This window comes from Ceratotherium simum, chromosome 4 (genome assembly GCF_057802395.1).
Source record: "Ceratotherium simum simum isolate JZ-2026a chromosome 4, ASM5780239v1, whole genome shotgun sequence".
Classification (NCBI taxonomy): Eukaryota; Metazoa; Chordata; class Mammalia; order Perissodactyla; family Rhinocerotidae; genus Ceratotherium; species Ceratotherium simum.
In genome coordinates, this window is record NC_141903.1 from 45,972,743 (window position 1) to 45,998,371 (window position 25,629).

The following is a 25,629-nucleotide window of genomic DNA, read 5'->3' on the forward strand; positions in this document are numbered from 1 at the left end:
CTGTGTGGCTCATGCTCTCACTTTATTCGAGTCTCTGCTCAGATGTCAGTCTCTCAAAAGAGCTCCTTCTGATCAACCTTTCTAAAATGGCACCTGTGTCAGTCAGATATTGTGTGTAACAGACAACCACAAAATCTCAGTGGCAAACAATGGTGAACATCTGCAGGTCAGCTGGAGATTGACTAATATAACTAATCTAGGCTAGGATTGGGTAGTTCCTTTCCTTCAAGCTGCAGATCTGTCTGGGCTTGGCTTCTCACTGCAGCATGGGCTCATACCTGCTGCATGTCTTTTGATTTTTGTGTCCCTGGGATAGGACATGGAATAGGTGCTCAGTGAATGTTTGCTCAGTAAATAAGTAAAGGAATGAATAAATGCAGTAGAAAATAAGAGAATAAACAGATATAATAGAGATTAAGTAAAATAATTCACTTCACTTAGCCTCTTCTAATATGTGGAATGATTGACATGAGAACCTGAGATAATTCTGCCATGTCTTCTATTTTGTTTTCACATGTTCAGATCAGAGAACAGGCACATGTTTCTCAGGCCTGGTGAATGGTCGCTGTGCACAAGAGCTTCCGGGCAGAATGACAAAAAAGCAATGCTGCTGTGAGCCTGGCCGCTGCTGGGGTGTTGGAACCATTCCTGAAGCCTGTCCCGTCAGAGGCTCTGGTGAGCTGCTGGCTGCTAGCCTCCTCAGGACAGACAGTGTTAGGAAAATTAGTAACAAATAATGTACTTTGCTCTTCTCCTTGAAATCAAGTCATATTTATATTCCTATTAGTGTTTTCAATATGACTTTGGTGTTTTTGTGGGATGGCATTGTTTATTTGGGATCAGTTTTTATTATATACAGTCTGTTAATATCAGAAAAAGTCCTAAAAGCTGGTCATAACTTGTCTTTATGCAAGTATTTTAAAAAATTATTTTGAATGTCAGTATTTAAAACCTTCTGATCTTCCATTCCAGAGTTTGAATATCTTTGAATAACAAAGTTCTGCCTTCATTTGTGTTTTATTTCAGGAGTACCCTCAGCTTATAGTGTCCCAGTCCTTGAAGATATTTCCTCTCTTTTCTAAGGACCTTGAAAATTAAGAATATAAGTGTAGGAGGATACCTCTCATTCCCTTTGCTATATTAACTGCCATATAACTGAGGCTATATCAGGAAATTATTTCAAGATGAATGAGAAATAGCTCCTCTTCTTAATATAATATGAATAGTAAAATACAATTAATGTTTATCACATAAAGATATATCGATATGTTATGTTATCTCCATATTAATTTCTAAATATATCAAAAATAATTAAAGTTTTGCAAATACACTTGTAGAGATATGTATTTATATGTACTGTTATGGAGAAAAAAGTTAAGGCACATTCTTTCTAAATCTCTAAGCCATAAGATACCAAAATTGAGTAGTAAAAATTTTTAAAAAGCAGAATTAATGCATAGTATATAATTTGGGAAACTCATCATTCCACTAGTGACGTGTAATAGTAATATTAATACTGAAACAATTACTTGAGTTAAATAATTTTCATGTCTGTTTATATAGTGCCCTAATTCTGAGAGCAGTTAAGGAAATAAGGCAACTTCTATATTCTTGTTTCTTTTCTCTCAGCTTTGATACTTGGACAAATAAGGAGCAGATTTAAAAGCTTACTAAATACTGTCTTCTGTTAAAATCCACATTAGAAAAAAGTATTCTGAAGCCATATTAATCCCTTAAAGAGAAGAAAATAGATAGGAAAAATGTGTAGGTACAATACTGGCAAAGATTCAAGTAAAACCGAATATACAGAATGAATTACTTAAAGCTTTTATTTTCATCCATTCAAATAAATTTCTTCCATTCACAATTATATTTGGAATTTTACGAATTGCACTTAGGGATGTAAAATCAAAATGCACATATAGACGATTCTTTGGTTATGCAATTCATTTAAAATATGGCTATAGGTTTTAATTTTTTCTGAAACTTCTATACCTTTTCCTGCTACTGCTAGCGTTGAAAATATTTATCAAGATAATAACTTACTTATTCATATTGTGTAGTAAAGATAACTTGAAATGATCATTACAATATACAAATTGCCTTTATTATGCAGAAAGCCATCCATTTGTGTTTAACTGAACTTTCTTTTCTTCTAGAGGAATATCGCAGACTTTGCATGGATGGACTTCCAATAGGAGGGATACCAGGGAGTGCTGGTTCCAGACCTGGAGGCACTGGGGGGAATGGCTTTGCCCCAAGTGGCAATGGCAATGGCTATGGCCCAGGAGGGCCAGGCTTCATCCCCATCCCTGGAGGCAATGGCTTTTCTCCTGGTGTTGGAGGAGCTGGTGTGGGGGCCGGAGGACAGGGGCCCATCATCACTGGGCTAAGTGAGTGTTCACTTTTTGTGTAGACTGTTTACTTTTCTGCCTTAAATGATGTTATAATATCTTTTTTTACAAAAGGCATGTGTGTGTGTGTGTGTGTAAAAACTATTTCAGGGTCTAAAATGTAATGTAGTAATACTTAATCTTAGGAAAATATTATTTTTATGTTCCATAAACTTTCTAAATTGGAGAAAAGAATGAGTGACCTAGGTTCTCTTTGAAAATAGAGATGAGAGCATGGTAATACTCCAATCCAGATGGCGCCATTAAAGAGCACGTTTTTGGTTCCAGTGTATTTCATTTGGCCATTGCAGCTGCCCTGTTCATACACTCCTTGAATTATTTTCCAGAACCATTTCTCAACTGAGATAAACTGAATAAGTCTTGCTCTGTGCCTATCCAAATATTATAATGAAATATCTTTCTTTTCCTCACTCTTTTTTGTTGAATAACTTAAGAAGTTGAGACCCATAGGCTTCAGGCCAGAATTGGCAGTGGTGTACTTGACATTTAAGTTCATTCTTTCGAAAAGAACTGCTCTTGCTAATAATATTTAATGATGTCCTACAGTGTTAAGTTTATTCTTTTTGGCATTTTGCCTATTTACTCTATCTGAGTATTCCGCATAGTTACAAAAAAAGAAATGGAAAGCATTCAAATGTACAGTAGAACATTCCTGAGATTTTGAAAAGACATCATTATGAGCAAAGTTTCCAGTTGTATGACTTAGTAAATGTAAGTTAGAACCATGTGTCTCGAGAATATTTTTTAGATCTTCAACATGAAAGTTTTAATAAAATATTGAATAATGTGGGCTTTGGATATTACACCTAATTAATGTACTATCAAATATCCTTTCAAAAATCAACTCTGAGAAAAGTAATCCATGTTGTAATGATGAAATATCACTTGTGCTTTGTTTTCCACAGCTATTCTGAACCAGACAATAGACATCTGTAAGCATCATGCTAATCTCTGTTTAAATGGACGCTGCATACCTACTGTTTCTAGCTACCGATGTGAGTGCAACATGGGTTATAAGCAGGATGCAAATGGGGATTGCATAGGTAAGCTCATGATTCTTTAATCCTTCTTAGTCTTTTAATAGCTTTTAGACTACAGGAACAAATTGGATTGAATATGAAAAAAAAGACTTTTGAAGTAAAGCTAATTTCCAAGCTATCTCTCCTGTATGCATGCTCATGCATATGCTCCCTTAACCTACTGCTGAGCTAGGCCATTTCAGGAATCCTCCACCCTTTCAGGTCCTAAATACTGTGATTTCTGTCTCTGCCTCTCCCTTTCCTTCCTTCTTAGCTGAGCAACACTGGATATACGGTGGTGTAATTAACATGCTGAAGAAGGTGGAGATTGGGAGGAAATAGTTGATGAGTCTCTTTTGGACATGTTGAGTTTTAGGTGTCTAGGACATTTAGTTATATGGGTCTAAAGCTAAGAGGAGTGTTCAGGGCTAGAGGTACAGATTTAGGAGTCAATAATATACAGATGGCTGTTAGAACCATGAGGGTGAATATTGTCACCCAGGCTGAACAATGGGAAGAGTGAAAAGATAACAGTGGTACTGCAACTGGAACCCCGTGGAAACAGCAACACAGGCCCATAAAGGAAACTTAGTAATGGTATTGAAGAGACAGCAAAATAATCTGGAAAGTATTATGTCACTGAAGCTATACACTTGAAATGTACACTTTCAAGAGAAAAGTAGTGTCCAGTGTTAAATGTGGCAGAAAAATCAAATACAATGAGGACAAAAAAAAATCTGTTGGATTTGGTAATGAAGAGGGTTTTGATGATCTTTTAAGAGTAGTTTTAAGACTGGGAATTGAACCATTTTGAGGTTATTCTTTTATTTATGTATCATATTAGCAAATGATCATGTATATATTTCATATTAGCATAACCCTAAATATCAACTTTGAGTTCAAGTCTTCTGTTATATAATACAGATGAGAGGCCAGGAACACAGAGAGTTAGTATCACAATTTTGCCAAGTTAAACTGAAAATGTCTAAGTGCACTATGATTATGAAAAAATGTGAGCCAAGTATGATGTTTTGGAAAAACCAATCATTCTAAACTATGTTCAGAGCTACAAGATGAGAATGATTAAATAAGGCTTAGCTCAGGATCTCGATGTACAGTTGCACAGGTGTTGCACTGCACGGCTCTAGAGGGTACCATTCACATAATCTGTATAAATGGCGCACCCTAGGGTTGTGCAGTGTATAACCATATGCATCAACCCTAGCTTAGCAGATACTACTTGATACTTGCTCAAGTGATAGACCAGGTGGTTATTTTTAGAACACCCTGAAATACTGATTTATTTGTTCTTTTATCTGACTTGAAAATGATTTTGCCACCAGAAAATATGATTATAAGTGTACAATATATAAAATATCCCCTCTCACACATACATACACAATTACACTCTATCAAACTGAAATTTGATTGACTATTTTTGTTTTGCTACTGATATTTGCCATTCATGTGTCACTGCGTGATTCACTACCCAACAAGTAAAAGAAGGTCAAAAGTTTGTTTTCTGTAAATTAGCCAAAGACCACTGTTTATTTCATGTTTGCACCCAGGTGTACTTTATTCTAGCTAGTAAATCACCAGTACTCTGGGGGAGTGTCTTGTGAACCATTGCTAAAAAGATGAACAATCTTTAAGGATCAAAAGTTCCTTCTGTAGTCATGCTGCCAACCCAGCCTCTCACCCAGCTTCCCCTAGAGACTGAAGCCCTGCAGAAAGAGATTTCAGTGACTGTTTTCCTAGTTCTCCCAAGGGTGGTGCATAGTTAGTACCACTCTAGATGCACAGGAGATAAGCTAATCACATACAATGGATGTCTTAAGATAATAGGTCCTAACTTTTCCTGGAACCCAGGGGAGAAGGGCTGCTACTACCCTTTTTATAAACTCTGTCTAACGTAGTGTTGAGATTGCGCGACTGCACAATTGATGTGTTAATATAAATCTCAAACTTCTGCGTTTTACCCAAACATTGTTGCAAATGGTTCCATTCTAGATTGATCTCATCATCCAGCCCTGCAAAGTTAAAACTTTGGGGTTATTTTTCTATCTATTGTAAACTCATAGGGACAAAGATTAGTATTGGGGCATATTTTTGGAAAACAAGTTTTCAATATTTTTAACCTTTACTCTTTTCTAGTGTCAACTTTTAATCAGTTTTGAGTTTATAAACAACAAGTTGGCATATCAGAAAAAGTTAAGAGGATATGAGTTAACTGGTGTTTTAAACTTTAGGAGCCCAAGATAAGAGTGGTGACTATTTGAATCACACCAGTGTTTTGAGGAATAACAAATTGCCATTGGTCTTTGGGAACTTCTTTCTGTTAAATACCTGATAAAGTGGAAAAACTTGAAAGGCACTAACTGTATTAAAAAGTCAAAGACTTTTTGACTACAAAAGTCAAAAAGTAGTCTTTTTGACTACTACTAGGGAAGTAGAATTGGGTCCATTTTGCTATTAGGAGAATTACTCCTGAGACCTGAAAAGTTATATTTATTCATCACATTTTTCTCTCTTTTTCTTGAGAATTCTACTCTAAAATGAAATTCTGTGACTCGTTTAGTGTCTGTATAAGTCAAACTTCTGTTAGCAATGGTTTTTAACTCAATTCAAATCACTGTATTTTGGAATAGTAAGAAATAATTTCTGTTTCTGTTGGGCCACAGGTAATTTTAGAGCCCTTGCAAATTAAAAGTGTTTTCTAAGTTGAAATATAAAGTACTTTTTAAGGGTAAATGTTTCTTACCCCACTAGTATCTGAGAACTTAACCAATTTGATAATCAGTCTTTCTCAATTACTTCATTTATTTTAGTAGCTTAAAATCTTATAAATTTTGCTTAAAATTTTCAGTCCGCAATGAAAACATAGGAAGAAATCAAAGTGCAGGTTGTGATATTTAAATATTCCTGTTTCTCTACACAAAGCAAAACAAAGGTGATCACTTGGAGGTACTAGGGTATGAGACTCGGAATAAAGAAGAGGCATGAAATGTACATTTCAGAATGTGGCAATGGTCATTTGTGATTAGTCTAAAACTTAAGATCTTACAATAATCCTGGAAAAACAACAAATGGGGTTTAAAGTCATATGGAATTGTAAAGTCATTAACAGTTTTTTGTTGATTGTTTTCACTTCCAAAGAAGAAATAAATAAGTGAACTACTATGGCTTCTCTGTGTACTAGACCTTCGGTGAGGTCCCGACAAGGCTAAGGAATCAGAAGTGAATTACAGCTGTAATGGCAAAATAACTGGCAGAGCTGTCATAGCCACGAGGGGCCTTGGGAACAGGTTCTCAAGGGCAGGAAAAGGTCCTAAAAAGTGACCTGCTTCCCAGCAAGTTTACCTAGAGAGGGAGTTGGGTACGTGGTCTTTCGTGTTCTTCACTAGAACAGAGATTTACAGCGAGGGTTCTGTAAAGATGCTTCTACAACACATTTGTAGCTGTTGCATTTCAATATTACGTGCATACAGAGACTTTAAGGGATCTTCAACACTGCAAACTGAGGGAGATATTTCGTTTTGGAAAGTCCGTTAGTTATACGTTATATGCTTGCTAACACTCAAAACTCTCTATTTTTTCATTTTGCTTCATTCCTTTGGCTCAGTAGAATTGATGTTATCAACCAAAAGTTTCAATGTAAGTGAGTCTTCTTGGGCTGAAGGGTCTTTGGATGAATTGAAAAAGCATTTAATCCTATTATTCCTTGTTGTTTTTATTTTATTTGCCATGAGATTTTTTCCCCCTCCTTTACCAGGCAGGGCTTAATTGCCTTCAGTCTGAGTGTTTATATAAATGAGGTTGGCGAGTTTGATAGAGTACAGCTCCTCTTTTAAGAACATCTGTGAAAGGAGTAATCTGTTTATTAAAATGGTAAACCTGTGAATTGATTGTATTGTTGTGCTCTTCAATTTAGCTGAAATCGTATATGTTAAAGGCTTCCACATGCATATGAGATGGCAAGTCATTACGCCCTCACCAGCCAGCCAGGTTGTTAATTTGCCAGCATTCAAAATAATATTTAGTAGGCATTGCTGAGAGAAGATGAATTAAACTTTTTCTAACACTGGCACATGTGATTTCTCTGGGATTTGACTAGTTCAGACTGTTCAGTCTGTCATTTGGCTTTGCAGTGCCTGAATTCTAACATGGGTTTGCCTTTAATCGAGCCTTAGGAGAACTTGAAATAAAAGCAGTGATGATGTTTCTCACATTTTGGATCAAAACTAGTGTTTGCATAAAACTTGGTTTTATACAAAAAATCCCTGTCCCAATTTTAAGGTACTAAAGAAACTTGAAGTTACTAAAAATAGTAGGCTTTGTTTTAATTAATTTCCGTTTTCTACCCATCCTATGTTTGTTACTTCAAAATATTATCCAAGCCTCAATGCATATATAGTTGAGCACAAAAAATAATAATAAAGAAATTCCATAATCCATCAATCTCTTTCTTTAAAACTAGTAGAAGGGACAACATGTAATATAAATATATGTCTTCAAAAATTTTTAATTGAGCTTCTGTTACTGTACTAAGCCTTAGAAAGGCTATTACCTCACCCAGATTACTGTAGATAATAAGTGTTATAGCCTATTGGAACTCGAGGCTCTGTCTTTTCAGAGTCTGTGCTTTTAATCATTGTGCCTTATTCAAATGAAAAATCATTATTTCTTGATGAAAGCAAAGTCCCTTGTACTCTCCAATAGGCAGTATTTTTGTAAATCTCCAGACTGACCTCTGTATTTAAAGAAAGGAATTTTCATTCATTTATAAATACTGGGCTATTTAGACTATTACCACTGACTGGCCTTCTCTCAAATTTGGGAGGCCTAAATGGACTTTAAACAAACATTTCCAGAAACGGAGTGAAGTCTATAATGGTTTCTTTCGCTGCTCACAGATGTTGATGAATGCACATCAAATCCCTGCACTAATGGAGATTGTGTTAACACACCTGGATCCTATTATTGTAAATGTCATGCTGGCTTCCAGAGGACTCCTACCAAGCAAGCGTGCATTGGTGAGGCAGTTTGCTTTCACGTATGAAAATGTTCTGTGAAATATAGTGACCCAGGCTGTTGAGGTTAAAAGTAAATTTATTAAAATAAGACGTGGGATGAAATAAGCGCTATTACATTATTACAGATTTATTTTATACTACCCTCAGAAGTGCTCCCTTTAAACATAAAACACTATTTGCATCTATAACACAGGCAGCGTGGTATCTGGCTTCGCAGAAATTCAGTTTATCTTCCTTCCCTAGATCACAGCTTCCTTTCTCCAAGTAACTTCAGTAGCATTACTGCTCTCTGATTAACGGAGCTTAAGATTTATAGTGCTTTTCAACTACTGTTTTCTTTGAACCTCACACATAGTCCAACACCAAATCAAGCCTAGTCTTGATTCACAGTTTCATTGCTACGCTCACCACCGTTGTCCATTAGCAGATGACTCTGCTTGTCGTCTTTTTCATTTCCTATTCATCCACGGGTAGTTGCTTGAATCAACTTACTCCAGCAGTTTTCATCATGTTGCTCTTAATCCAGATATTCTGTAGTTACTTTACTCTGCTCAACTCCTTGCTCCGACTCTTAAGGTCTTCAACCACTGTGTCAAAAACAGCTGCACCAGTAATTCCAGCTACACCACCCACCCTCTCTTAGGTTCACTGCACACCGCATTTCATTTTTCTCTTTCTTTTCCTCTTCAACTACTACTTCATGTCAGGGCTGTGAAATTACTTACACCTACCTATCCGAGAAAAAAAAAAGCCAGTGAGAGATGGAAGTTTTGCTAAAGAACCAACATGATCATGTATATTACATGTAAAAATAAACTGGATATTTAAAATTAAATTTATCATCTTACTGTTTCTATCTATTTTTATTGTAAAAGAATAATGTTTGGCTATTCTTAATTTCCCCAGATATTGATGAGTGCATCCAGAATGGAGTTCTTTGTAAAAACGGTCGATGTGTGAACACAGATGGAAGTTTCCAGTGCATTTGCAATGCTGGCTTTGAATTAACTACAGATGGAAAAAACTGTGTTGGTATGGAAATTGCCTGTCCCTTTGCAAAAGATTTTTAAAGGATATACATTTTTATTTAGAACCATATATACTATTTCCATGAAAGCTTGCACGACACATATGTGAGAGTTGCTCAGATGACTTGGGTAAAATGTAAATGCATTTAACATAAGACTATTAAAGTGAAAGGACAGATTTTTTGGAAATGTTCTAACAATGAATAATTTACTGTTTCTAGACGTTTCCTGTGTGGTACATGTTTAATTGCAAGTGGCAATTATTCTTGGTAATAATTATTAGCACCTACTATATCTCACGTGTTGGGACATAAACATTGACAAGATAGAAACCGCCCCCCCATCTGGGGGACTATAACAGTGTTTGGCATATGTGATACCCAAATCTCTAAATTTATGGTCCTGATGATGTCTAGCAGTGCAGTAGATACCAATACTCCACAGAAGTGTTCTATTCACACAGCAACACATGATATTTCACTCACTAATGAAAGTCCAGATCATTTCACTTGCAATGAGGTTTGTCTCTGCTTTATTCTCTCTTAGAAAAGAAACACCCCCTGAAATCATACTGCCTTTTTTGGTGCTCAGAATAAAACACTACTCTTGGTTTATGTGGTTTGGTTAATAGCACCTAAACACAAAATTTATTTAATTCTTTTCCTTTATACTAAAGCCTTTCACATTCTCCACACTATTTGCTCTCACTCAGTTGGCATTCATACTAGAAAAAAAAGTCACTGAGCACATGGCTCATTTATGTAGTAGAATTTGACTGGCAATTGTTTGTGGAAGGAGAGGGAACTAGTTCCCTCAAGGCTAGTGGTGTAAGTCACTCTCTCTCCTGCAGATCACGATGAATGTACAACTACCAACATGTGTTTGAATGGGATGTGCATTAATGAAGATGGCAGCTTCAAGTGCATCTGCAAACCAGGATTCGTCTTGGCTCCAAATGGGCGTTACTGTACTGGTATGTATGGCTTTGAGATAGGAAAGTAACCTTGATTGAAACCATCTTTTTTATTTGAATGAATCATGCAAGAATTACTTCAGTTTCTTCATGTGGATTTCATATTATTCACATCTTTTGGTAATTCGGTAAGGCAGGTGTCTAAAGCTTCCTAGAAAAACACACATTGTGGTCTAGGGAACAGTAATATCTTTACAAAAATAATAATGGTATAGGAAAAATTAACGGAATGACAGATTGGTTTTAGCAAGTCTGAAAGAGACAATGTAGAAATAATTTCTCTCTACCCCTTGCCTAAATGAAAAAGAGGAAGAAAAAGTCTTGAAAGGTTTTCGTTTTTATTTGTTCTCAGAACTAGATTTTCCACTGTCATTCATTACTGGTTTTGCATTACAGCTTTTCCACAAAGCTAATCTACAGATCATTTGTGACTATATCATTATCTAAAAATCTTACATTGATTTAGTAAAGAAATAATTTAAATATCCCTATCAATTGTTTTGTTTATAAAGCCATTTTGAAAGCTAAGCTCTAGCGGTAACTTTAGTAAGCAAAAGATATGCCTCTTGAAAATAAGTAAGACTATATTATGTTTATACACACGATTGGAATTTAGTAAGATGGAACAAATTCTGTGCTGCCTACTTAGAAACAAGTTTTGTTTTGTTTTTTAGTTTTCTCCTTTTAGACAAAATAACTCTGTGAATGCGTTCAGCCTTCAACTGCACAAACTTATCTGAATACCAAATAAGACTCACAACCAATTTCTGTAATTTTAATGAAATTCCAGAGACAGTAGAGAGAGGAAGTCGAGACTGATTCTCGTGTTTCTGAATAAAAAATAGCTTCTTGACTATTCAAGAAAGGGAGTACAGGATTAAATAGAAATATTGTAGCTCTGCTGATTGAACTCATGACTGGGATGTCATCTCAATCTTAGCTGATTGGGATTTAACACAGGATGTGGGATTAGCATTATTGCTGGAACATACACACATAATGTGTAGCATTATGTTATAGCATGTAACTTTATTTCAGCATTTCATAAGAAACTTAAATACACATATAAAGATGATCTAGATCTTACTACTTTCTGCTTTCTTAAAATTATTTTTTTATTAAATTTGTTATTGCAAATGTCATCTGAAAGTCTTGAAATGTTCATAAGAGTTGGCAGCCTTGTGTTTTGAAGACTGTTTAATCTTTTGGGGAAGCCATTTAATGTTGGGTTACATTTGATAAATTCAAGCAGATTGAAAATTAGAAGAGATACCCCAAACTATTTGTTATTATGAAGTGATAAAATTAATATCAAAACAGCATCTCTCTTTAGTTAGAATTTTATGTGTGTTGTAAAAGGTAATTACAAAGTTTATCTTAGTTTTAAGAATTTGTTTCACTTAACAAATTTGAATTAAATATTATTTAGTATTAAGCAGGGTTGCTAAATAAATAATGAAAAATGAGTTTGTAGGGCTCTTTTTTCCCGATGGGTAAAGTGAAGCAACTTTCACTTAGTCTTTCTGAAAATGTGTTTCAAAGTGTTGCATTTAGATATAAGATTTGTTATCACATTTATGTGTTCTTCCACAAATTGTAAAACTAAAAACAGAAGGTTGATAATCTGGAGTGGTGGCAACAGGTAAACTCTGTAATAAAGTTAAACTTACCAGTAATGGCCGGGCTTGTGTTCCCCTCTGGGCAGATGTGGACGAGTGCCAGACCCCAGGGATCTGCATGAATGGGCATTGCATCAACAATGAAGGCTCCTTCCGCTGTGACTGTCCCCCAGGCCTGGCTGTGGGCGTGGACGGACGCGTGTGTGTTGGTGAGTGAAACATTCTATAATGGCCCCAGTGTCCAAATGATCTTTGAAAAGGGGACAGAGAGAGATCCATACAATGGAATAATAAATATTCAGCCTTAAAAAGGAATTAAGTACCGATACATTCGAAAACACAGATGAGCCTTGAAAACCTTATGCTAAGTGAAAGAAGCTGGTCACAAAAGACCACATAATGTATGATTCCATTCATAAGAAATGTCCGTAATAAGTGAATCTATAGAGATAAAGCAGAGTAGCAGTTAGATTATTGGTTGCTTAGAGCAGAGAGGATGGGAGTGGCAGGAGAAGGGGGTTATAGCTAAAGAGTATTTGAGGTGATGAAATGTTATGTGGTGATGGTTGTACATATCTGTGAATATGCTAACAATTATTGAATTGTATACTTTAAATGGGTGAATTCTATGGTTTGTGAATTACATCTAAATAAAGCTGTTTAAAAAAAATGGGCAGAGAGCCTACCTAACTCCCTTCAGAAAGCTCTGATGAGATGCAAGTCAAAAATGCTGGAGAAGAAAAAAAAACTGTCCTTAAACCAGCATCCTTGATAATGTTAGATAACTGAATTTCTAAATACAGTGAATTTAGATTTTGTAATTAGTATCAAATAAGTCATGAAATGGAGATTGTAGTTATATTTAAGCAAACTCTTGTTTTTACCCAAACAAAATTTAAAATGTAAATAACTTATACCATAGAACTTGGTCTTATACCATAGAACTTGGTCTTATATCAAAAGCAAGAAATGTTTTTGAATAGTTATTCCTCATCACTGTGCAACTACCTGTAGAAACAAGGGAAGAGTATGAGAGAGAATATATATTTTATTCTAAGCCATTCAGAATTCCTTTTAGATACTTTTGTCAAATGGATTACGTGAAAGTCAGTCAGAGTTACCAGTCATTAGCTTTAAAGAGGCAGGCAAAACAAAAATGCGATTTTTCATTTTTCCAAACCCAACCAATATGTTCTAATGATAACAATAGCAGAGTGAGTTAGTTGTAAAAACACATTTAATGCCATTTTCTCTCCGAAGCGCTTTCATGAGACTTCTGGGGTGAATTAGCCATTGTGCACCCTCTATTTTTCAGGTTATACAGTAAAAGGCAGACATACTCATTGATTTAAAAGTATATTTGAGAGAAATGAAATTCTTTCTTAGTTGATAAAACTTTATTCTTATCTATGGGAATTAAAACATTTGGATCCCAAAGGGAAAAAAAATGAAGTAACGGCAGATGGAAATAATCTGTCCACTTAGTTCCTCCACTCGACCCAATGTAGGATTTATTTCAGCTCGCAAGATGTCGGCACTTCGCTCAGGGATATTTCAAATACAGCAACTAGAGGAATGTAGCTCCTTTCTGCTTAGACAGCTAAAATATTTTCAGTTGCTTTAATACGCTTAGTTGGTTTTTTTCCTTTATCTAAATGATTCTGTTGAAATCTTTGATGAGTACAAAATCAGTTTAGGAAGGAGAAATTATTTTTCTTTTAAGCAACCAACATGTGAGTAGTTGTTAGGAATTCATTGTTCAAACACAAAAATTCATTCTCCTGTCCACATACAGAAAAGGCATCAGAAATTGTTGGAAAGCCCACTCCAGTTTTTCACAATTGTGGTCACTAAAACTTTTTGAAATAAAAACACCATTTGTTCTGTGTGTAAAGTTACATATTGCTGTTCCCATAACGTGCTAGGTATGTTTTCTTCATGTCTTCTGCCTCTGGTGATGCTTTTGAGATCCACTGACTGTTGAAGTTAGAAAGGAATCACTAAGATGAATTATTATCAGAGTTAGCACTTTTAGGTTTCTTTTTTGCTCATTTGTTCATGTCTGTTTCCCTAGATACTGAGATGTAAATTTTTATTTTCAGAAAATGAAACTATTGTTGTAACTAGTATGTTGAAGAAGCATGACTCACAGGCAGGGTATAAACAAAGGCAACTGTAGCTTGGTCTCTCCCATCCTTTGAAAATTTACCTTGAGGCTGGCCCCGTGGCGTAGCGGATAAGTGCGGGTACGCAGCTGCTGGCAGCCCGGGTTCGGATCCCAGGTGTGCACCGACGTACCACTTGTCAGGCCATCCTGTGGCAGCGTCCCACATAAAGTGGAGGAAGAGTGTCACGGATGTTAGCTCAGGGCCAGTCTTCCTCAGCAAAAAGAGGCGGATTGGCATGGATGTTAGCTCAGAGCTGATCTTCCTCACACACACACAAAAAAATTTACCTTCAAATTTATTCAATTGGAGCAGTTTATCCAATAAGTAAGGAAGAAAACTCATGCCACCCCATAACTTTACTATGTTTAGATGACAATTATATAGCTATTTTTTGTGTGTGTGTGAGGAAGACCAGCCCTCAGCTAACATCTGATACCAATCCTCCTCTTTTTTGCTGAGGAAGACTGGCCCTGGGCTAACATCCGTGCCCATCTTCCTCTACTTTATATGGGATGCCGCCACAGCATGGCTTAATAAGCGGTGCGCACCCAGGATCCGAACCAGCGAACTCCGGGCCACCTCGGCAGAGCGCGAGCACTTAACTGCTTACGCCACCAGGCTGGCCGCTATAACTACTTTATGTAATGAAAATAATCTGAATTTAGAAATTAGAATGTCCAGTACCACATGATCATTAATATTCTGAACTTGATTTTAAGTTACAAGTTCCCTCCCAAGCTTAGACCTTCATGAGCAAGTTTTCTGACTCCGCCTGGTCATAGTGCGGGAGAAGTGGTGAGGAGGCAGAAGCACTGATACCGTCCTAGGATAGCTTCAAGATTTCTGGGCTTTGCAGATGTTTAAAGCCAACTTCTTCCTTGTGGGGATTTCATGGGTACCTCAGAGCATTCGCTGCCCTTCCTGAGATGCAGACACTGCATTTTTCTCCTGGTGGCCACTCCTCACCCAGCCTCTGGTCTGTTAGCAGTCCACTTCAGATAGACTCTCTCTGATAGTGTCTCATCACCCCTCCACGTGGTCCTTTTAGGACCACATCCAATCCGTGGGACACACCCACCTTTGCCGTTAGCCACATGAGCAGAGGTTGATCTCACCTCTCTCCTTTGCTCCTGCAGTGGGAATAGCAGCCTCTCGCCTTTGCCTGCTGGGTATCCCAGGCAGAGGTGGGTACAGAGCTCTTCAGTAACTCCCTGCAAAGCTCTTTCCTCTTGACCAGAGATGAGGGGGGAAACACCCCCAACTCGTAACCTAGCTCTTGCCGAAAGAATCCTTTCTTAATTACCACTGTCAAACTGTTTATATCTTTGATGTTGGGAGGGGTTTAAGGACCAGGTAACTAATTTTCCATATTTACTTCCTTCAGGATGGAGTCTCAAAATTCACCTTGTTATTTGATGTTTAGCACAAATGGGATTTCAGCTTAATTTCCTTTATAACATCCTGTTACATTAGCATAAGAATATGTTACCATTTTTATGAACACTGTTTGACGTTTCTGTCAGCTAAAAGGTTAATTTTCTTTTTATCATCCTAGTTCTGCTACTTGGGCAAGATCCATTACCTCTCTGTGCCTTCTTTCCTCATTAGTTGTTTTGAGGATTAAATACGTTAATATTACATTTATCTGGGTAAAGCTCTGAATGGTGTCTGGCACATAGCAAATGCCCAGTAAGTTAGCTATTACAGTTACTAATGTTTTATTAAATTAGAATAATGGTATCACATCTAGGGCATAGTCTTAGAGTTGCTGCTTTAAGCAATAAGGAAAAGTTGATGCTAAAGAAAGAAGAATAAAATAAAATTACCATTTTGCATCCATACATACTTTACCAATAGTGTATAGAATCTGATAATTACTTCAGAAAATCCTTGAAAAATTACAACTTTTAAGAAAAAAAAAAGGCGTGGAGAAATTTGGTAACATATGGAACAGATAAAGCTCAACATTTAGGTCCAGTCCCCTGCCAAAGCGTTCAGGTGAGCGCCTTCTGATTGGCTGCCGGGGTTGGTGCCTCTTACCCTGTACACCTGTGAACAGTGGCTTAGTTACATCCGAAGAGTATAACATGAACTAGTATTCCAGTCTGGGGTCTTTGAGCAGGAAAAGGTCGACTGTCCTCATTAAAGATAGAAGAGAGAAATAAGGTAGCCAGCATTTTTTGAGTATTTCCTGTGTATCTTAGGCACTGTGCTTAATGCTTAACAAATTCACTCTCATTCATTATATAAACTGTAGCTTTATTTAATGAATAAGGAAGGTGTTGGGGCCGGCTCGGTGGTGCATGGGTTAAGTGTTCGCGCTCCTCTTCTGCAGGCCGGGGTTTGCAGGTTCGGATCCAGGGCACACACCGACGCACTGCTTGTCAGGCCATGATTTGGTGGCATCCCATTTAAGTGGAGGAAGATGGGCACAGATGTTAGCCCATCTGGAAGTTAGCCCAGGGCCAATCTTCCTCAGCAAAAAAGAAGAGGATTGGCAACAGGTGTTATCTCAGGGCTGATCTTCCTCACACAAAAAGAAAAAAAAGGAAAGTGTTAAGTAATTTAAGTAAGGTCATCCTGCAGGGATTGGAACTCAGGGCAATTCATGTCACTAAAATCCACACATAAGTTACGCTACTTTCTTTTTCATGGACCTTCTGGAGTTGTTAACACACAATACAAACCAGTATGGAACTTGTCTCTCTCTTCCAGTGAGTACTATAGGCTTTTTATCAAGTTGCATCTAAAAATTGTGTGTGGCTTATGTTCTTAATATGAAAACAGAAATAACTTCGACCATTCTGTGATACTGTCTGAGATAATTGGTGACATCCTAAGAACTCACAAAAATCATATTGGAAAACATGAACTGTATTGTATTTGTGAAAATTTGTCCTTGCATCAAGTCCTACACCTGTGTATAACTCAGAGCTGACTCTACCAAACTCAGCCACAGCAGAAGCAGGAAGGAAAGGGGCAGCAGGTCCTGTCCTCAGGGTTGGTGTGGTAAATCTCATGGCCCTCTTCCATTTGAGCATAGACACATCTCATTGTTTAATGCAGCCATAAATCTCATTGTTTTAATGAGAAACATCACCAGATCATAAGAAATAAGTAGGTGAATGACTGCATAACAAGCAGATAAAATTATTTCCAATAAGTTGTGAATAATTATGGATATTTGTAATAAGGATTATCTCTTTGATGGCATTACCATGTCAGGATACTGCTGAAAAGCTGTACTGCTTCTCTGGCCTTTATGATGATCTGAGTTTTTGATAGTTCACCATTTACTAGCTCATAAAGTTGTAGCATATTTTATGAAAATTTAGAGTGAGAGAACTAAGCAGGATATGCTTCTTTGGGACATAGCGTGATGTAGTGGAAAGAGGAAGAACTGTGGAGGTCATACAAGCCCAAGTGTGAATCCCAGCTCAGGCAGCAGATAGTCTAGGACTTCCAGCTACTTATGTAATCCCTCTGAAACTCACCTTCCTCATCTATAAAATGTGGTTAATGATCGCTGTCCTATGGAGTTGTTGACCTGAATCTTAAATGAAATAACGTCTGTAAAGCAACTATCACAATGCCAAGGACACATAGTGGTAGTTCTTATTTTTATAACTGAATTTATTGAGATTCTGAGATTAAAACATAGTCACAACAGTAAACTGGAGGTTGAAAAGAAAGGCCTCCTAACTCAGAAAGTTGAAATAAGAAATCTCATGGCCAAGCAGTGTCATCTCAAAGTAGTTTAATTTCACCACACTTCATTGTTCATGAGAACTTCTAAAATAGAAATAATAGTAAGTGTCATTTTAAGTATAGGATAGCCAGTGATTAGAGCTCAAAGTGTTGTTTATAACTGTAGAAATACACCTGGTTCAAGGAAAGGCCTGTGAGGATAAGGGGGATAATGGATGCTTGTGTAGCACATACAACTTCTTGGAGAAAAAAAAAATGAGTTCTTGATATGGGTTCATCCTTTCCCTCACTCAACAAACATTTGTTGATTTCCTAACACTATTAGGTGCTAAAGATACAAAGAAAAAGTGGCAGATGCCCTCTAGAAGCTTTCCATTTAGTGGCCACTTAGATCAAAAGAAACCTTCAGTTTTGAAATCTCTTCGTCTCTATCACTCTCTCAAATCATCATTCCTCTGTGTCCTTTAGATACTCACATGCGCAGTACATGCTATGGCGGAATCAAGAAGGGAGTGTGTGTCCGCCCTTTCCCTGGGGCCGTGACCAAGTCCGAATGCTGCTGTGCCAATCCAGACTACGGTTTTGGAGAGCCCTGCCAACCGTGCCCTGCTAAAAATTCAGGTAGTCACTTTCGCCGGTTTCACACCTGAGAAAGAATCTAGAAATGTAACGTTAGATATTTGGGCAAAGAGTACGTCGGCTCTGAAGTGTTTTGTCATTATTTTTAATTTAAGAAAAGCAATGCAAATCAGTGTTGGTATGCGAGGCATGAAATAAGGAGATTTGCTCTGTATTTATCTGTGATCTTTAGGTGAAGAGAAGAATGTATTTGCTGATCCAGTTATGATTGTTACAACAGATTTTTTTTACATGAATATATTAGCCTCCATGTCCTTGATCTATGATGTCATTGTGAAGCTAAATAGCATAAAATTTGCTTTCAAGGTTATAATAAATTCATGAGAACCTGAGTTTATTACTTATTTTTAATCTTGACACAGAAAGGACTTAGGCTGCAGTCTGTCAGTAGTTCCAGTCTACTCGTAGTCTATCAGTAGTTCCAGAAAGTAATAAATTTCTTTATTAATTTTATCATAATTTTATCATAACTACAGGCACATTACATGGTTTAAAACGTTGACTATTCTATGACTCTTGTTTATTCATACTTTTATGAAACTTGTATTGAATATATGTAAATACAGTAGGGATTCAAAAATAAACACAATCTCTTTTTTTTTTAAGGTTGGGAACCAATGAGACAAACATATAAATTATAGTTTAGTATGATTAGTGCCTTTAAAGGGACATAAACAAAGAATGGGGAGAGCACAAAGGATGGAGCAGTTAGATGCCCAGGAAAGCTGGGGAAAACTTCACGGAGAGGGGCATGTTTAGTTTGGTCTTGAAAGAAGGAATAAGACCTTCCCAGGTAGAAGATGGAAGAAAAACATTCCAGCAAAGGAAATGGCTTGTAATTCTGTTAAAAATTCTAAATGGATTGTTCAAACTTGAGCAAAATGATCACAGTTAATCTAGAAGAATTACTGAGTATGGCATTTTTTAAAAAGAAGAGTCAATGAAGGAAATTTCGCCCTAAATATATTAAAGTGCATTATGCATATTATGAAAGAAGTACAAAAATTGGTAACAAGACTACACAAAAAGTTCAGTGAAGTAATAAAATGACTCTAGAAACAGATGTGAATATAAATGAGAATGTAGGATATGATAAAGACAGCATTTAGATCAGTGAGGAAAAATTGAACTAAGTAATGAATACTGTTGATAAATATTGGAAAAAAGATGAAGTTAGCTCCCTACATTAAACCTTACAAAAATAATTTTCTTATAGAATATGTAAACTTTTGGTTATTTTGTGTGGTAAAGGACTTTCAAAGCAGACACCAAAGACTAACATACACATATAAATTGGAAAAATATTTTCCTTAATTTATAAGGAATTTAAATTAATCAGTAAGGAAAGTTGAAATCCTCTGCAGAAAAAAATTGCAATGTACACAAACAAGATTTCACAAAGTAGAAATGCACATGGTAGCGTGCCATATAAAAAGATGCCCAGTCTTTCTAAAATTAAAATAAGATGTCATTTTTATTTATTGGATTGGTAAAGTATAGATGATTGATTTTTCCCACTGTTGAGGAGGGTATACAAAAATGGGTATTCTCTTCTACTGTTGATAGAGAGGTAAGCTGACGTTTAGGGAGAGAAGGACTCTCAGAAGCCTTAAAAGGGGCATAAACTTTGAGCAGTTATAGTTCCAAGAGAATTACCTAGTGATATAATTGAACTTCATATTATTTATTATAATTGCTGAAAATTGGACAAACCTAATTTCATCATTAAGAGATTGATTGAGTAAATGTGGTACATCCACATAACTCAGAAAAAAATATTAAATAGTCTGTTAAATGGGATATTAACCTGAAATGTCTGTGATGGAGTGCAGAGATCCAAGCCTGCTCCCCCACTTACACCTCTGTGACCTGGGCAAGTTACTTCACATCTCAGGTGTAAAAGAGGGAAAATAACAGTATCTAGTTTGTGGTATTGGGAGGATTAAGTAAATTATTAGATGGAAAATGTTAGAACAATACCAGGCACATGGAAAGTGCTATTATGTAAGTGTTGTCTGTTATTCCTTTATTATTGAGAGAAAAGAAAAGTTTAAAAGCAATCTCTATAATACAACTTAGATTTTTTTTGTTTCCATATGTAGAAAATATCTGTAACATTTATCAGTATTTTAATGATATACAGGGTGATAATCACAAGTGATTTTTATTTACTTTTTTATGCTTGTTTATGATTTTGGAATTATAATAATATGGATAATATAATATATACTAATTATATATATTAATAATATGTTAGAAATGGTACATTTTTTTATTTTTAAAATTAACGTACATAACTGTTCCTAATGATAGTTTTGGAGTTATGTGACTTGTGTATGGAACAGATATAGTTTAGAGTTTTTAATTTCTCTATTTGTTTTTATCATATAGCTGAATTCCATGGTCTTTGTAGTAGTGGAGTAGGTATCACTGTGGATGGAAGAGGTAACTCTATTCAATTCTCAATCTTACAGTAATTATATAATTGTATAGCTTTATGATTCTATTATAACATTATGAATATAATTATATTTACTATTATAAAATATATCCATGTAAAATAATAAGATAAATTATCTCTTAGAACAATGGTTATAAGCTAGGTGATATTAAGTGGTATGTAGATGCACATTTTTCACAGCAGATATTTATCTATTAAATATGCGCTGTTAAAAATGTGGCTAACAAACTATACCCATGATTTTATGGGTACCATTGCTTAAGAAAAGAGGCTAGAGTTAGTATTTAGGTCTAAAAAAAAAAAAGGAGCAGGTCAATTTAAAGAAAATATATTAAATAATGACATGGTTTTAAAAAAACAATCTTTAAGAGATGATAAGGATCAAGTTTGGGACATACTGCCCTAAAAATAAATTGACTGTTTATGCCTAAGAATACTAAAATGTTTTGATCCAACTAAAGAAGTAAAATTTCATTAAAGTTTTCTTATTTTAAATTTAGCAATATGATTAACAAAATTCCAATGTGGAACTTTGAATATTAAGTACATATATGTTTATAATTTTAAAGTTCTTTTATATGTTACTATACACATAGTTTCGTTTTTTTTTTAATAAAACTGTAGGATGCTGTTAACCTTCACTTTACATATATATTCTTTTACTTTCATGTCGGAGAAGGTTTTAGACAAATTATAGATTAGTTGGCAGTAATATTGCATCTTTGCAATGAATATCAGAAACCGGAGTAAAGAAGCAAACTTTTACAAGGATGTTCCTCCCCAAAATAAAATGAAAAGACTGACATTTCTGGAATATTTAAGGTCTTCCAAATTCTAGAAAACAATTCTTAGCATCAAAATTTGGACATAGTGACCAAAATTTGATTTTTGGCCTATTCTGTTTTATATTCCCTCTTAATATGTCCTCCCCAGCAGAGTCAGCTGCCTGTTGGAAGTACTTGGTTGCTCATGCAAGCACATTATTCCTCGAGTCTCACTGCCCACGGGTGACGGAAAGTAGTTACATTCATGGCTTATTGTAAAATATTGTGTTCTCAAGCATCCATGTTTGAACTGTCCTCTCCACATTAATTTCAACTTATCAACAATGAGAAACATTTATTAAGTATCGTATTACTTAGTTGACTATAAAAAAATGATAATAAAATAGAAATATCCCATGCCTTTGGGTACCATAAAATTATATAGGCCACCCTAATAAATCTTTGTCTTTTAATTAGATGGTTATAATACCTATCAACTTGAGTTTTCCTTTGGATTTTGAGCCAACAGCCTATAAATTTTTTTATTAATTTTATCATAAATACAGGCACATTACATGATTTAATTCTTTGAATTTCTGCCAGTTCCCTTCATTTTTCTTTTGTCTTACCAGGGAAGTGTCCTATATCTCTCAATTTTATTCTCTTACTCTTTATTTTCATTTCCTTTCCCTTTCTGAAAGGCAGGCAGATTGTGTTTTTGCAAAGTTAAACACTTCATACGTTGAGTGATCTTTATTAGACCTGCATGTATCAACAAACAATAAAATGTCTGTGAGCATTAAACTTTCAACATTTGATGCAGATATCAATGAGTGTGCTTTGGATCCCGATATATGCGCCAACGGAATTTGCGAAAACTTACGTGGTAGTTACCGTTGTAATTGCAACAGTGGCTATGAACCAGATGCCTCTGGAAGAAACTGTATTGGTAAGTTATTTGTTATATTTATATGAGAGCCTTTTGTATAGTTTAATCACCTGAATTATAGGAGAAATCAAAATACAAATAAATGACTAAAACTAGAGATTTTAGAGTTTCTCTTGTTTCCTTCCTAGTACACAGAGATATGCAAATATTGGAATCAAACAAATTCTGTTACACAGTAACAAACTTCTTAGTGGTACAACTTGGTATTTAAATTTTTCTTTTCCCAAATGAATGGACATATGCTCAATTATTGGCCTGTTGTTTTTCTGTATATATCTTAATCGTATAATTTTTCACTAAGAAATGGACTTCAAAAATTAACGGGGCAGTATGGATAGTAGTAAGTTAAGAAAATGAAGTATTACAGGTTGAGAAAACTTTGACTTATAAAGAAACAACTAGTTGCTACAACATATCTAAACATGATAACTGAGATGGGTGTTTCTTTTTGTAGTCTATAAGAGAATGTTTGAAAAAGCTTAAGTATGTAGTTCATATGTTCAAGAATTTGTGAAGAATCTAGATTTTCCCATAGAGCGCTTGAGTCCACTTTTGTAAAATGTTATTCAATCCATCATTATACATAATAATTTTTACATCTAATCACTGATGACTCTTACATCCAAGTCTTGGTGATTATAACTAGAAAGAAATACATTTTTCTGGATCTATGATACTGGTTTTTGTTATTGAATATATCCATTGGATCTTGAGTTGAAGACATACATATAGATGGATGTATAAAGCTATTATGTACTTATAATAGATTTTGATACCTATAGGGAAGGGCACCAGCCAAAGATTATTGAACATTTATAAAAATATGCAAACCAGCTAACTTTTATTCACAAAAGCAAAATTGCTTTCAGCATAGCTTCCAAATACGGTTGAGCACATGGGTACCCTACTGAAAACAGATTCAGTGAGCATTCACACACCAATCATGGTTCATGGAACTACTTAACTCTTTAAGTTGGGTATATGAATAATTTTGATAAAAATCAAAACTAGGGCAGGCCAGTGGCGTAGTGGTTAAGTTCGCGCACTCTGCTTTGGCAGCTCAGGGTCCCGGGTGCGGACCTACACGCCACTCATTAAGCCATGTTGTGATGGCATCCCGCATACAAAATAGAGGAAGATGGCCACAGATGTTAGCTCAGAGCCAATCTTCCTCACCAAAAAAAAAAAAGAAGAAGAAGAAGCCAAATTCCAGTTTTAGTTTGCCAGGGCTGCCGTTAACAAAGTACCAAAAACCTGAATTTATTGTCTCACAGTTTAGAAAGCTAGAAATCCAAATCAAGGTGTCCACAGGGGCATGCTCTCTCTAATGGCTCTAGGGGAGAATCCTTCCTTTCCTCTTCTAGCTTCTGGTGTTTACGAGTAATCCTTGGCGTTCCTTGGTTTGTAGATGCATCACTCTATCACATTTCATCTTTTCCCTGTGTTTCTTCACATCATCTTCCCTCTGTGTGTTTATCTCTATGTCCAAATTTCCCCTTCTTATATGGACACCAGTCATTTTGGATTACGACCTACCCTAATGACGTCATTTTTAATTTGATTACCTCTATAACAATCTTGTTTCCTAATAAGGTCACATCCTGAGGAACTGGGGATTAGGACTTCACATATTTTTTTTTAAAGGAAACAGTTCAATCTATAGCATGGAGTCATGGGTAAATAAATTGTGATGCAACCACTTGATAAAACATACAATCATGGGGAAAATTATGGTAATGCTTAAAATATATAATGTTGGGGCCGGCCCCATGGCGTAGTGGTTAAGTGCACGTGCTCCGCTACTGGCAGCCCAGGTTCGGATCCCGGGCGCACACCGATGCACCGCTTGTCCGGCCATGCTGAGGCCGCGTCCCATATACAGCAACTAGAAGGAGGTGCAGCTATGACATACAACTATCTACTGGGGCTTCGGGGAGAAAAAGGGAAAAAAAAAAGGAGGAGGATTGGCAATAGATGTTAGCTCAGGGCCGGTCTTCCTCAGCAAAGAAAACGGAGGATTGACATGGATGTTAGGTCAGGGCTGATCTTCCTCACAAAAAAAAAAAAAAAAATATATATATATATATATATATATATATATATATATATATATATAAATATATATATATATATAATGTTAATTTTTAAAAATCAAGATTCAGAATTGGAGCAAAACATAATATCCAAAGGAAAAAAGATCAGATATAACACACACAAAAATATTATCAGTAGTGATGGAATTATAGGAAATATTTTTCCCATCTCTGCTTTCCAAATTTTTATAATGTCAGTATATTGTTTGGTAACATACAATTGTTATTTGCAAGACTAATAATGTAGCTAAGTAAAAGGAGCTCTTCACCCCCAAACTGCAATTTTTATTTCTTTTTGTCATTAACTACACTTGCAAATATGTGAGAGTGGATGTGAAGATAAAACTCAATGTGAGCTTCTTAAACTTGAGCTTTAGATGATATTTTCTAGGCTGTTCTAGATTGCTAAAGGAATATACAAACTACATCGTTAATTTTCTGCTAATAATTAATCATTTCTGAGGTAAAAACATGATGGAAAAAGATTAATAAGTACATTTTGTTTCACTGCCATTTAATGCATTCTTTATTAGAATTTTAATCAGAAAAACATTTTAAAAAATTGTTATTTTTTGGGCTGGCCCCATGGCATAGTGGTTAAGTTCACGCACTCCGCTTCGACAGCCCAGGGTTCACAGGTTCAGATCCCAGCCACAGACCTACACACTACTTGTCCAGTCATGCCTTGGCAGGCATCCTACATATAAAGTAGAGGAAGATGAGCATGGATGTTAGCCCAGGGCCAATCTTCGTCAGCAAAA

General features: G+C 35.8%; 1 protein-coding gene across 1 annotated transcript in view; it reads left to right on the forward strand.

Moving 5' to 3' along the window:
* The window catches only part of FBN2 (fibrillin 2), a 235,238-nt gene that overhangs the window by 123,435 nt on the left and 86,174 nt on the right, over positions 1-25,629 (forward strand). Inside the window, exons 9-18 of the mRNA XM_004420246.3 lie at positions 523-675; positions 2,160-2,393; positions 3,320-3,457; positions 8,347-8,466; positions 9,373-9,498; positions 10,345-10,467; positions 12,173-12,295; positions 18,431-18,583; positions 20,993-21,046; positions 22,650-22,775. Coding sequence (XP_004420303.1) covers positions 523-675; positions 2,160-2,393; positions 3,320-3,457; positions 8,347-8,466; positions 9,373-9,498; positions 10,345-10,467; positions 12,173-12,295; positions 18,431-18,583; positions 20,993-21,046; positions 22,650-22,775 — 1,350 coding nt within the window. The remainder of the gene's footprint in view (positions 1-522; positions 676-2,159; positions 2,394-3,319; positions 3,458-8,346; positions 8,467-9,372; positions 9,499-10,344; positions 10,468-12,172; positions 12,296-18,430; positions 18,584-20,992; positions 21,047-22,649; positions 22,776-25,629) is intronic.